Source organism: Coturnix japonica, chromosome Z, assembly GCF_054131305.1.
Source record: "Coturnix japonica strain WE chromosome Z, WE-NBRP24, whole genome shotgun sequence".
NCBI lineage: Eukaryota > Metazoa > Chordata > Aves > Galliformes > Phasianidae > Coturnix > Coturnix japonica.
In genome coordinates, this window is record NC_140702.1 from 30,403,139 (window position 1) to 30,417,880 (window position 14,742).

The 14,742-nt window shown below is 45.8% G+C and overlaps 1 protein-coding gene across 4 annotated transcripts in view; it reads right to left on the reverse strand.

The window, feature by feature from the left end:
• KCMF1 (potassium channel modulatory factor 1) overlaps window positions 1-5,593 on the reverse strand; it is a 51,931-nt gene extending 46,338 nt beyond the window's left edge. For 2 of the 4 annotated variants that reach the window (XM_085528278.1, XM_085528276.1), the window contains exon 1: window positions 4,506-5,141. In XM_085528278.1, the coding sequence (XP_085384404.1) occupies window positions 4,506-5,069 (564 nt within the window). In that variant the 5' untranslated portion in view covers window positions 5,070-5,141. The other 2 variants (XM_015849529.3, XM_085528275.1) reach the window with 2 other exon arrangements.
• Between the last annotated feature and the right edge of the window lie 9,149 nt (window positions 5,594-14,742).

A 14,742-nucleotide genomic window follows, 5' to 3' on the forward strand; every position in this document is an offset into this window, starting at 1 on the left:
TCTTCCACTTGGACTGTGCAGGAAGTTGGGTTGATCCAGCTCCCACAGAACTCAACCATTCCCTCTGCCTGCAGTGCATCCACCTGCTCCCTTTCCCACAGTTCCATATGCAGAGCCACACAGCAGCCTCCTGCACAACCCGAAGGAGGATGGGGTAGCAGGTGGGGGGTAACACATGGCTCTGTCACTGCGCCTCACAGGTGGAGTTGGTGTTGTCTGTGCAGCTGAATTCTGACACATCACAACTCCTGAGGGCTCAACGGAGCAGCCCTTCAGAGGTGTTGCTGTGTCCAGCTAACCCTTTTTGTATTAGTCATTGCTCATTTCCTAGTTTTTAACTGTAACTAGAATAAGAACAGCACAACTGAGAGCAGTGACACAACTCACCCTCAAAGTTGTTTAGCATCAGTAGTGTAAACAGGTAAAGCACTTTAAAACTTAAGACTCATGAATTCTATTTGACCAAACCCACTCATGCAACTTGCACAGCTCTCTGTAAACCTCCTCTGAATCCCTCCCAGTCACCATCAGCCCAAAAGGAGTTATTTAACCACTGTCTTCTCTCCACAAATCCTCACAGTGATGATAGAACTATCGCAGTTCTACACCAGATTTTAGTGCATAAGGTACAAGCCCGAGAGAAGAAGTGGTCTGCCTTTATACCTGTTTTCAGAGGACCTTGTTCACACAGTCTGCAGGGACACCAGCAAACTGCTTCACACGCAACACTTCACAAAACAATAGACAGAAACCATGTTTTAAAATGAAAACATAGCTGCCTCAAAATTGAAAAAGTGTCATGCTGGTTAAAATATCACTATGTACCCAGCTTTTTTATTATTAAATGATGATTCAGTTCCTTGCTGAATACAAGAAATAGTTTAATGATAAAGCAAATTACTGTGTAACATTACTTTGCATCACACTTGAAGCTGTTTCTGCTTAATATTAACTTATTTTGTGTTCTCAAAACACTCTCACCAGATAAATTATCGCATTAGTTGGATTTTCAGATACTGCACTATACTTTTAATCATGGTAACACATTAGTACACACCAAGTACAACTAACACTACAAAAACTTTGATGCATGCAGTTAGAAAACACTTTTTCAGAGTAACAATTCAGAGCAAATTCAGGAAACCCACTGTTTCATTGTACATGTGAAACAGTCAACTTAATCTTGACTTGTTGCCTACAAGACAGATGCAAATAAACAGCAACAACAATATTCTGTGTTGTGGAACAGCAAAATTCATGTCTGGAGATGAAACTGAAGTATTATAATGTATCAGAAGTCACTAAATTATAAGTCTCACACAAGCATTTTTTCATTAATAAGTAATAATAATATATTATAATATAAATAAATGCAGTGCTTTGTTAACTGAATTGTTTTGATTTCCCTGTACGAAAGAAGTGCCGTTCCATTACCTGAGTTAGGAGTTCTGCACACAAAAGCACATTAATTTTGCATTTGGTGGCACTTACGTAACTGACACTACATGAAATATTAGAAGTTATTTATCAGCTGTCAGGTGCTGTTTGGCTTGACAGAAATTTGTAGTATCCCCCGGCAGCTCAAGTGCGATACAGTTATTGCATAATTTGGAGCATTAGAAATTAGTTTGCCGTGTTTTCCAAGACTTTATTATGGATAAAGCTTTATTTGTGTTCTGTATGCGAGCATACAGAAAACATTATTGGCCCAGACTCTTTTAACAGAACAGTTACAAGACTGGAGTTAATATTACTCTGATGTTAACCGTTTTCAAATGTTTGGAACATGTAGTTACATGCATTCCTTCCTAAGATGCATTTATTTACCTTCCATCACAAATAAGGTACTTGACTCAAAGACATTAGCACATACAAAAAAAAAAAAAAAAGACGGCACTGAAGTTCCACTTCCTTTTATATGAGGAGTTTGAAGCCAGCAGGCAATAACTTCAGAACTCCACTGGGCCTGACAGTCACTGCCCTCCCTTTATACATTATTAACATCCAGGCCATACTTGGAACTGGGATTAACTGCAGAGATCTGCTGGTTCATAAAGAAATGCTGATGAACGGGCACCATCATAAAAAAAACAAACAACACAAACACATGACTTCTACTCCTGCTAGCTTTACAAAGCTTAGAGAATACATTCCGAAATGCAAATAAGAAACGTGATGGAAAATGGGCAGGGAGGAGAGGCACAGAGTATGTAAAAGGGAATCACATGGTTCAGAGTCCTTCAGGCACTGCTGGGACAGGAAACCAGAATTCTGGCCCCTTGGATAGCCAGTAATGCTACCACAATCTTGTTTCACCAAAAAAAAGTACAAAATTATTCTAATTATATTAATGGCTGTTACTGTTCCCTCCTTTCTGCTGCTCTGGGTGCTGCACACCACCCTAAAAGATGCGTATGTACAGAAAGTAAATTTACAACTAAATATCTTCTGCTGTATGTTTCAGAATATAAAAATTCACCTGTCTGTTGCTTGGTAGTATAGCCAAAGATTACACCACCACACTCTCCTAAATGGAGGGTCTAACACAGAAACACAATGCATCACTCCTGAAAAGGCAATGACATGAAATCCAAGACCTGGGGGTGACCTCATGTTGCCTTCTAGAAAACCAAAGGCTGGGAATAGCTAATTCCTTAACACAAGCCAGAGAACAAAGATGGTCTTAAAAAAATTATAGATGAGCAGCTATAGCAAAAGGAGGATAAACACTAACGGTCGCAACTTGCCAGTAAAACAAACTGGAACACCAAACTAACATTTAAGGAAAGAAGAACAATAATTGAAGCTACATCCATTTTCGCATAGTGGGGAGAAACGTGAGTCCAGAGCTCACTGGTGAGGAGGGAGCACAGAGGAAGAGGGGATGGTAAGATTCTTTTTAAGGAAAAATAACAAAATGGATTTAAAACAAACAAACCTTAATGCACTTCATAGATGATTACTCCAACAAAAACTGGCAGGAAACTCTAGTGGTAAGTAAGCATATAACTCCATCAGATGCTTTGTGGCCTATTTAAGAGTTCTGAGATTTTGGAAGGGCAACTTCTCCAGCATTTACCCTCCTGAAGACATCCATTCCTATCACACAACTGGTACAGTGTTCTAAATTACATCAGGCACTATCAATAAATTGAGTCTGTAACTTTCAGAATGGGGAACTTTTAAGGCAGAAAACAAAAAAGGTGTGACTTATAAAACTTGTTTTCCCCTGCACCACGATATCCCAAGTCAACTCCTCTCAACTAAGCCACACAGGATTAAAAGTTTCAGCTGCAAATGGCATCATACAGACCTGAAGCATGAATTACTTTTGTGCAAATATTTCACTTCAGGGGTTTCCGTATCTAAAACAGATTCAAGTGTCTAAGCCTCTTTTCCTAGAAGCTGGAAACGCGCACTTCCAGTATTAGCAGAAGCTATCCTAACCCTACAACACTGAAAAAAAAACAAAGCATGTGAAATAAAGAAGCAATGAGAAACTATTTCAGGTTTTCAAAAAGAAGAAACACTGAAGAATTCCCTTCAGAAAGAGAACGCTAGGCCTGGTTTAGTTACAAATAACTCCCTTCTAAACATCAGCACACAAGCACAGGAACACCACTCTTGCTGTAGCAGCCAGAAACTGACACCCATTAGGCAAACATACAACACAGACTTCATCAGAAATTTACCTGTAAAGAAACTTTCAGGTTTTTTCTACCTTAATAGAAAGGCTGCTGAGGACTGAAGGATCTTTTTAGCAAATACCACAACCTTTTTCTTTAAAAAAACAAACAAATCATTCCACACACTTATCTCTGAAAAACACTTGCAAACAGTACATCACTTTGATCATTTTTACCATTTCAATCTAGAAAAATTTGTAACCAACTACTGTACTTCAAAGAGAGCATCACAGATAAGCAAGCACCATAGACAGACTTATGGAAGGCGTTATCACACAAAGTCACAAAAAAACTTTGTAACCAGTCCTCATTTCACTCATTTTTTAATCAGCTGTATCTTCAGCCACACACAAATACAGCATCTTCATCTCCATCCTCCTGGAGAAGAGGTACTGCATACAGGAGAGATAGGGAGCAGGGGAGGAGGAAAAATGGGAAGAGGGTGAGGATTTGGTACTCAGACTAAGTTTTCACTTATAAAAATAAAAACGAGCTTGCAGATTTGGAAATAATTGTCACTTGCTCACATGAGTAAGTGCTTCTGCTCAGCAAGACACATGCAAGGTAACGAGATAGGAAATCTATGCAGTGTCCTGCAGTCTGACACCAAGCTACCAATTCAAGGCCAGCAACACTACGCACCGACACCAATCTGTCCCACAGTGTTTCTGTCAAAATATGTTAAGAACAGAGAGAAATGAGACATGAGAGAAAATGGAGACAGGTGTTGAAGTAAGTTCCTAATATGGCAGAAAGTTACACTTTCAGGTGACTAAGTGCAGCATAAAGAGCGCCTTCATACTAGCCCAAATACCTTACCTGCGGACAGGAAGACTGCAAAAATAATAACAGCCACCCAACGACTTTCTCTCCACGCTCCTTTTTACACAACTCCCTCCCCTCGCCCTGCTCTCTTCCGACTGACTCCCGATAACTCTCGCACCACCCTGCCCGCAGCGGCGGCACGGCGGTACACGGGCAGCGGCTCAGCACGCCATGACCTCCCGCACTCCCACAACACACGCCACTACCGCAGCTGGGAGCGGGCGGCAGCCCCGCGCCGCTACCCCTGGCGGCGGACACGTCGGCAGGCCGCCCCGCGCCCCCCGCAGGCCCGCCCATCGCGGCCGGGCCCGCCGGGGGCAGCAGGGCCCTCGCGGTCGCCCGCCCTCGGACGCGGAGGAGCGGCCCCCCCCGCAGGCCCCGCTCCCACGGCCGGAGGGCCCCGCCGCAGGCCGCGCGGGGAGACGGCCCGTCACGGCCGCCTCCCTCCCATGACACTGCAGAGCGCGGCCCGGCCGCCGCCCTCCGCCGCCGGGGCCTCCTTCCGCCGCCGCCGGCTCCGCGGGCCGGGCCCCCTCCCGGCGGCGGCGGCGGCGCCATGATGGTCGGCCCGAGAGGGCGCCGCGCCAGGCCCCAGCGCCGGGCCCGGGCCCCGCGCCCCCGCGGCCTGCCGGCCCTCGCTGCTCACCTTCATGTCGGGACATCCTAGTCCGGAGGCGGCGGCCCAGGCCCGTCCCGGGGCTCCCGCGGGCTGCTTGGGCGCCGCTGCGGCCTGGCCCCCCGCCGCCACCACCGCCACCGCGCGCACGGAGCCCCGGTGCGAGGGGAGCGGGTCCGGGGGGAGGGCTGAAAGGGGGCAAATATACAAGAGACAGCGAGGAGCCGGCCTCCCTCCCCTCCTCCTGCTCCTCCTCCCTCCTTCCTTCGCTTCGCGAGGGGCGGATCCGGCGGCGGTGGCTTCCTGGGCGCCGTGACACGGTGACTCCGGGCCCCGCCGGCTGCAGGCGCCGCCCCCTGCCCGCTCCCCTCCGCCTCGCCCGCTGCCGCAGCGACGGCGGCGGCGGGACTGCCCGCCTGCGCCGCGTTGGAAAGCTGCCGGCCCCTTCCTCCTGCTCCGGGAGGAAGAGGAAATGCTCCGCCGGGCCCTACGGCACCGCCCAGCTTGAGCCGCCGGAGAGCGGGGTGGCGGCCCAGCAGCCTGAGCCGCCGGGAGGAACGGCCGGAGCACGCGGCAGCGCGAGGGCGGGTCTGCCGAGGCCTTTTTGAAGGAAAGAGTAGTAATAATAATTATAGCCAAGACCGCCACGCATACTCCGAGCAGGTCTTCCTACCGCTTATTGTTACTTATTGAAGCAGTTTGAGTAGCTCTCTGTTGGCCGGGAGGCGCAAGGTCGTTCCCTTTCCGCCCCTGAGCCTTAGGTTTGGGTTCTTTTTTGTGGTCTTCCTCCACAATGAGGCTGGAGGAGCTTGCCTGCCAAAAGCGTGCTCCTGCTGGGCAGGCCGTGCTTGCTGAGTGTTGCTGAAGTCCCGCTGCATTTTTCCATGCACACAGAACTTTATGTACCATCGTGTTTGCTGTCTGTCCTTTCATGCAGTTTTGGGATGAGTAGAACACACGTGATGTGGCCATGCTACTTCCTGGCTGAGGTGTACGTGGTGTACAAGCAGCCTGCTGCCATGCTGCTTTTCTCACCGTGATTTTCCACTTTTTCGTACAGATTTCCTCCTGAACAGCACAGTGTCTCCCTCTGTCATACCTCTCTCTCTCTTTAACTGCATTTTCAGGTCCTACTTTGCTCTGAACTCTGCTCTGTCTGATGCCTCCATTTTCACAGAATCATTAAGGTTGAGAAAGACCACTAAAATCACCACACGCAACCATCACCCCCACCACGTTCACCGACCTCAGTGCTACATCCACACGGTTCTTGAGTACCTCCCAGGAGCAGTGACTCCACCACCAACCTGGGCAGCCTGTGCCGCTGCCTCCCTGCTCTTTCTGAAAAGAAGTATTTCCTCATATCCAGCCTGAACCTCCTCTGTTGCAACTCGAGGCCATTCCCTCATGTCCCATCACTGTTACCTAGGAGAAGAGGCTGAAACCCACCTCACCACAACCTCCTTTCAGGCAGTTGTAAAGGGCAATAAGGTCTCCCTTAAACCTCTTTCATATTGACAGTCTCAGCTCCCTAAGCTGCTCCAGGTCCTTCACATCTTTGTTGCCCTCATAGAATCATAGAATCAAGGTTGGAAAGTACCTACAAGATCATCTTGTCCAACCATCCTTCCATCACCATTACTACCACTAAACCACACCTTGTAGCTCCTCATCCAGATGCCTCCTGAACACTGCCAGGGATGGTGACTCCACCACCTCCCTGGGCAGCCATTCCAGTGCCTGACCACTCTCTGAAAGGAAAAGTTTTTCCTTAAGTCTAATCTAAATCTTCCTCTGGTACAACTTGCAGCCATTTTCTCAGGTTGTGTTTACTGCCTGGAAGAAGAGGCCAAACCCCTCCTCATCACGACCACCCTTCAGGCAGTTGTAGAGTGCAGTGAGATCTCCCTGCTGCACTCCACACTGTACTGCAGCCCACTTATGCCTGCCCTGGTTCTGCAGCCCCTGTGTGTTCATATCAGTGAGATATTTCAGCCTGTTATGAGGCCCCCACAGGCGCACAGGCCAGAAAAGCTGAAGCATCAAGCTGCCAGGCAAGGGTGGAGTGACCAGTAAGTGCTGAAAGGGGAAAGTGCCAGCCTCATGCCTTGCACCAACCCATGCCAACCATGTACCTCTGCTTTTCTCCTTCATGTATGTACACACAGAGCAGGCTGCCCAGAGAGGCTGTGTGTGCCCTGTCCCTAGAGGCATTCAAAGCCAGGTTGGATGGGGCCCTGGGCATTGTGGTCTGGTGGATTCCAGTCCATGGCAAGGGGTTGGAACTGTTGGAGCTTTAAGGTCCCTTTCAATCCAAACTATTGTATGATTCCACAATTCTCTCTGGTACTCTGCCTGTCTGCTTCCACCTTTGCCTTACCTATCTGCAATGTGGTAACTGCAGTACCTAATGAGAGTATCCACTTTGCCTAAAATGATGCAGGAACCCTCATTAGAAGCAAATGATACCTCTGCATGGAGACACTGAGTTCTGTTTTGTCTGAAGAGAGCTGATAGCGTCACAGCTTCTGTAAACAAGGGGAGAATCAGTGACATGGGAAAGTCTCCAAGTGAGACACAGCTGAAGAGAATCTGCAAATGCCATGAATCTCACTAGGGAGCTGAAAGGGCTACCTCCAAGACTGAGCAGGAGATGAAACTGTACCCATCTTGTCAGTTCCTCTGAGTAACAATGAGGCAATGAATCCTGCTCCTACCACTTCATTTTAGCACCAGCAGTTTTAAATGCAAAAGGCAATCACCTCACTTTGATGCAAAATACAGACCACCAGCTGCTCTTGGTCACTGCTGCCCTTCAGTTCCTAGAAGAGCCGTGGAGCACACTGCATTGCGAGATGCTAACTCCAGTGGCTGGCTAGCATCGGCTTGTCTCTGTGCCCCACTCTGAGCACAACGCTGCTGCTTTGTTTATACTTGGTTTTATGCTTTTACCAGTAGGCTGGGCTTCAGCAAGAGGATCTCACCTCCATGTGCCTGCAAAACACGGACAGCAAAGTGAGACCTGCAGGGCACCTGAAGGTTTTGGTTTAGTCTCAGACTGAAGAATCTAGAGCTGACCACCTCGTATGTCCACTCTCCAGTTATAAGAAGTTGGGCTTTAATTGCATGGATGACCCTTGAATTGCAGGTGGTCCAACATGTGGTAGGGAGCCCCCCTTCACTCAGCCTTTCTGAAACACTCCTGTAGTCTGCTAGAGAAGAGCAGAATTATTTGTTGCACGTATGCAACAATATATAACTTGCATGTAGTGGAAATTATTCACTGCTTTCTGAAGTAGTGCTTACATCTATTCTGAACGAGGTGGGATGGTTAAAACCCCGATGCTCTTGGAATAGTGTGTGCAGTAGTATATTAAAATGCACTCTCCTGTATTTTTTAGCTGAGACTGTGCCAGTTATTTCTCTCCTCTGCAAATGCAGCACACTGTGCGTACAAGGCACCCAGGCTCCCACGGGCAGGCACGTAGCAGCTCCAGCTGTATGTAGGACATGGCCTAGCAGATAGTCTGAATGTCCTGTACAGGGAGATGGCCACCAGTAGGTTGTAATCTTAGCATTACCATGTTTTGTGATGTCCTTGTTTTGAACAACATTTTTCTGTAGAATGAGAAAGAAGGATTTTTCTGAGGTTTAGGAAGTTCTCGTGTCTCTGAGGGGAGAGGCTGCCATAGTCAGGGTTCTCATTCTTTCTCTCACATGCAGCAGAATATTCCATAGGTGAACTTCACTGTTCTGGCATGAGGAAAAAGTATCAACACATGCATATTCCTTTTGGGTAAATGCAAGCAGAGAAAACAGAATTTATGTACCCAAGGTCATTCAAGGTCAGAGGCAGGCAAGGGATTAGAAACCCAGATCTAATAACTAATTAGGCCATTGTGTAAGCCACAGTGTGAACAAGCAAAAAAATCATGAGTTTTCCTCACATGATATCATAATATGGCAAAATTGATATCTGAAAGCAGAAGCATTCTGGGAAACAGGGAGGAGATGGCTGTGTAGCCACATGCGGCTCCTTGCCCTTCCACTGCAAGAGAGCCCAGGATCCGGAGAGCAGCAGGACAAGTGCAGGTACAGAACTGAATACTGACATTCCAGAACAGAAATAAGTGATAAACTACTACAGTAGGAGGCACTTAGTCCATTAGCCTAATTGAAATCTCCTACCCCTTTGTGAGCTACTTAAAGCACACTGAAGTAATGGTTTTGCTTATTTCAGTGCTATTCCCACCAGGCTACTACCATTTGTGTAAGTGGTCTCTATGTCACTTTGCTGTACTTGTTTTCTGTGAGGCTGGGCATACCACTGCATGCAACACTATCTCCTCGTTGTCTGCATTGACCTGCTCAATGATTCTGCTTCACATCTGGAGGCAAGAAATGCCATCACCAGAATCATCTCTGACTTACACCAGTCAGTGGTTTGGGTCAGTCCAGTTATCATACAAGATACTGTCACTGTGCAAGCACTCCGATGTTAGCTTTGTGCACTGCCACACATCAAGCTGTCCCACTACAATTTGCTTCTAACTGCTGCTGTTCTGCCTCCTCTTGCTGAGTAGTCATCCCATGTTGTGCTGAGCTACCTACTGTCTGTGTTCAGTGCAAAAGACTTTGCAGTCAGAGGAAAACAGTCTTGCTGCTTTCTGATTTATAAGGAAAGACCTGAAAAAGCTTTGCTGTTTTCTTTTGGATTCTGCATCAAGGACAATTATTCTGCCGTAGTAATTTCCAAGAAAATGCACAGACTCTGAGAATCCTACAAATGGAAATACTCACTCATACCCCCAAATCGCTGCCTTTTCCCAGCCCACATGTAACAGATGTTGTATATTCCCAAGATCTTCAAGAGTCAGGCAGATGCCATTGGGAGGTTAATTTGTTCAGCACTTGCCTGCAGTCAGACATCAGCACACAGGCATTGTGCAGAATTCTAGCAAAATATTGCTTTTTCTCATACCAGTGAATGTACCTCAACTTCATCAAAGCTAGGAAAGCTCTTAATGTTCTCCTCACTGTTCCAGACCATGCTACTGTGGAGCCAGCATTTAGAGGCTATCCCAGATCCGTCCTTCACCATTGAGAGCTTCCTTTCTTCTCATCAGTTTCTGATGTTGATTAAAGTACCAGATGCTGATATAAAGCTAAAAGTGCTTCAGCTTCCTCTTTCTCTACTACATTTCTGGCTAGCTTTTCACAAAGAATTTGAAAAAAATGAACACCAAAAATTCATCAGATCCTCTTACCAAAATATTTGTAATCACACATCAGTCCCTTGTATTGTCGTGGTTTCAGCAGTGTTCTTATGGGACCTAAAGTCAGAATGTATGGAGAAATAGAAAGAACCCTTGAAAATTCTCTGCATTACCACTTTGTTCTCTGACAGAAGAGGATGAAGAAAGAAGAATGCATAATTTTTCAGAGCTGTTATTACTGTTGCTTTGCAGATTACAATTGAACCAACCAATATTCATCTCCTTGATAACCACAAATGTTACTGTTTTCACTCAGTTCCATGTGAATGAATCGGAAGGACAATCTCAAGCACTGTTTCAGCAAGAAGGAGGTAACAGGGATGTATCCTCTTACCTTACAGCGCCTTGTTTCTGCAAACAGGGGGAAGCAAACAATATCTGCTCAGCACTACCTAGTTCTTCAGCTAATTCTCAGATAAATTCTATGCACATGTTTCTCAGGGCTGTGCTATAATGCTGCTTCTGGCTCTCCACTAGGTTTTTATGGAAGGTTTTTTTGGTTTTATTTTGTTTTCCTGCTCTTTTCTTCTCTGCTGTCCTCTACCTACCTCTGTCACAATAACACCCATACCTGAGCTCAAATCTCTGATTGACCATCTCTGACCTTTTTGAGTGTTGCTCTGTGCCAATTCTTGCAGTGGATGCTATCTGACACTGGAGACAAGCTGCTCCTTGAAAAGGTGATGATCTTCAGATCTATGCATTTATTTTCCAATAAAAGTGAAGCCAGTTGCTGCCTCATGCCCAGACCACTCAACTTCCCTGCTGTGATCATCAGACAGGTGGGGAATGCTGTGAGGCGATACAGTGCTGGGGAGCTATGCATCCTAGTTAACAAAACTGACAAGACTATGGGGCTGCAGGAGGCCACCACAGCCAGGTTTTTTGATCTTCTAGAAGTCACATTGGAATCTCACCACCTCTAGGACTATACAGGCTAACCAGAGCCTGGCAAAGGACAGGAGAATACAGCCCCACACTGCCTGAATGTTCTGTGCAGGCATGGAGCATGGCAACAGATAGCACAAGATGATGACAAAGTGACCACTATGTTTTCTGGAGCAGTGGCATCTCTGAATATACTGTGTTTTCAAATATAGGAAGACAGATGGACCAGGTATTTTCAAGCATAGGAGGTCATGGATCCTGCTGTAAGGAGCCTCTACTGTACAGTGACATTAGAAAGCTGGAAGCATAGGGTATAAAGCCCAAGGTTAAGGGTTCAAGTTCTGGTCATGGATATTGTAAAGCAGTCCTACAGTGGAATAGGTTATAGCCCATATTTCCCTTCCTCGTATCTCCCTGTAAATTTTTACTTGAGTAGCTCAGATAAATGTGGAGCCACCAATGTATTAGCAATTAGGAAAAAAAAAAAAGAAATGAGAAAGTCAATGTAGCCTAACCTGGTGGGAAAGCATTGCCCTTACTGCTAATGTGCAGAACTTCTGGGTGTGTGAGGCAGCTCTGTCTGGCTCTGCAGCAGGTGCCTCTACTGAAATCATCTGCTGTAATATTTTTAGCTGTGATTAGTGATGCATGAGTAGTGATTTCAGGATGCTTCAGGCCTAGTTGTCCCTCATCTTTTTCCTTCTGCAAGCACATGAGAAAATTTCAGCTGAGACACTTATCTATGTCTGGAAGACCACTAGTGACAAACAGAACTTACCCAGCTTTGTCCAGCCATCTCTTTAAAATTAAAAATGAGATCTTAACTAAAATAAATTCCTCTCATTCATTTGCCCTCTGAATGCCAGAAACCAACTACTTTTCTATTCTCAGTTTATAAGGTTTTCATTTTTTTTTTTTATGTTAAAGAATGATCAACACTAACATTTGCAAATATGTTTTTAAAAATGGATGCTAGCAGTTTTCATGTGCCTGTTTGAAGTCCTAAACACTCTCTCCACTTAGTGCAGCTTCCAGTAAAGCTCAGACTTCATTGGCCAGATCTCTAAAAGGATTGATCAAGGTGCTCAGCACCTGGTAGCAGAGGGCTGGCAAGGCACTGCAAAAGGCTACGGTACTTGACAGCCCTCCACACTGGCTGTGCACCTGGAATGCAGGTTGGTAACCACAAGTCATTGTTTTTGCTCAGTCTGCTGTGGAGAAATGGTTGGTTTAAGAAGTAGAGCCACTGACAAACTCTTGCTGTGATGTACAAAGACAGGGTATTCTCACTGTCCTCTACTAAAACCATGAACAAAACTCACACCTCCACAGGGCAGCTGTCCTTAAAGCAGATGTATGTAAGCATTTTGGCTCTAAAAAGAGAAGAATATCTGTCTGCCACCTTCCTGTTTTGTGACAGGCTTTGGCAGAAGCTGAGGGAAAGAGGATGCACATTGTCAGTGCAAACACATACCTCTTCTCTTGTTCTACTCCACCTGCCAAAGCTCCTTGATAGCAGCTCAAGCATTTGTTGAGCTGTTCTTGAGTCTGCTGAAGAGATTACTTGCATGACAGACAGGAATGCACCAAGATGACAATGAAGTACTTGACTAAAAAGAACATAAACCAAAAGAAGTCTGGACACGGCAAGGTCTCATTGCCATTGCAAGCTGATATGGCATCGTTCCATAGAATCATGGAATGGCTTGTGTTAAAGAGACCTCAACGATCATCAGGTTCCAGCCCTCCAGCTACAGGCAGGGCTGCCAGTTGCTAGATCAAGTGCCCGATCAGGTTGCCCAGGGCCCCATCCAACCTGTCCTAGAACATCTCCCAGGTTGTGGTATCCACAATATCTCTGGGTGGCCTGTTCTGGCAGTTTAGCACCCCCTCAGTGAAAAACTATCCCCTGACATCCCATCTAAACTTCCCTCCTTTTAGCTTAATCTCACATTTTGTGCAACCCCCCTCACTGTGGTAACAACTTACACAACTCAGCTTTGACAAACCAGAGGAGAAGAAGGGTGTCTGTGCTTCACCAAAGTCCTTGTTCTTGCTTCCTAACACTGCAACCATTGTGAGACCTGTAACATCACACGCACTTTCTTCAACAGGCCCATGGCTCTGACTCGAAAGAAAAAGAAGCAGATCGTCTTGATCTCCAGTTACTGTTCACATAAACATCTGGCAGTATGCCCAGCTCCCTCTTAAGGACTGGTCTGAGTGTCCTATAACTTACCAGGTTTTGATGGTGTGTGAGTATGGGACTCTGGTTGGAGGCATATCTCTAAAAAATGAGTACTGACCATAAAACCCACACTCTTGTACAGAACGGTTTAGTCACCTAGTTATTTTAGGACACCAGGGTCAACAGTGTCCAAACCTGGTATCAGCTGTCCACTGGCAGAGGCAGCAAGGCGATCCTCTGCTTGATTGCAATTAACTAAAAATTGGTCTCCAATTAACGCCACCAGTTTTTACTGAAGATAACCACCTAAACTTTGCCAGAGTACTTGTGCTTGAGCCCTCTGTTGATGCAGTGTATTGACTTACCAAGCAGCTGCTCTTCCATGCTTAATTAGCAAGTGTAAAATTAGTTGGATTGCACAGAGGAAGAGCTGCCCTAGTTACAACCCTTCTGACTGTCTGCAAGTAGCCAGAGTCCATGAGCATAGAGTGAAATTCACACTGCCATCTAGCGATTGAGTATCCACTTGCTGTACTGAGCACGCACCAAAGTGATACTCAGAAAAACGAGCAACAATTTTAATTTCCCAGGGGTAAAATCTTACGTATGTTTATCCTTGTACTTACATGGCTTCCTGAGCAACACTGATGGATGACACATGTGATGGACTGCAGAGAGCCTTAGCATGAAAGAGTATGCACAGGACAACTTACATACAAATCCAGATGACTTGAGATAATTACATCTGGTAAAACTTCTTTCAGCTCTTCATATGACACATATAGGCTCCTAAGTAAATATGTGCATCTTTTTCATGCTGTACTGCAATGCTTTTGTTTTATTTGTTCTTTTGTTTCCAGAGCAGGTACAAGGAGGCACAAAACATGTGGAAGTGTTCCTCTCCCAACAGCATCATTTCTGGTCCAAAAATAGGCTCCTTATTTTTGAAATGTCTTATATCTGAAGGGTGCATATTCTTAAGTCAACTGATTAAGATAAAAGGATACTGAGAACAGAGAAGAGAAGAGATGAATAGAGAATATGGCCATGTCAGTTTTAGACTGTAATTTCTGCCAGGAACAGACCATCCCTGTTTGAACATTTCAGCATTAGATAAGCTATTGTGGAGACAAACAGATGGTTGTCTACTTTATAGATTTCTACTCCTTTCTTCATTGTTTTTATTCCCTGTTCATCTGCCATGAGTTGACTCCTATGCAGTGTGTACTTGTCAAAGTGTACACAGAGTACCTTGAAGTGGCA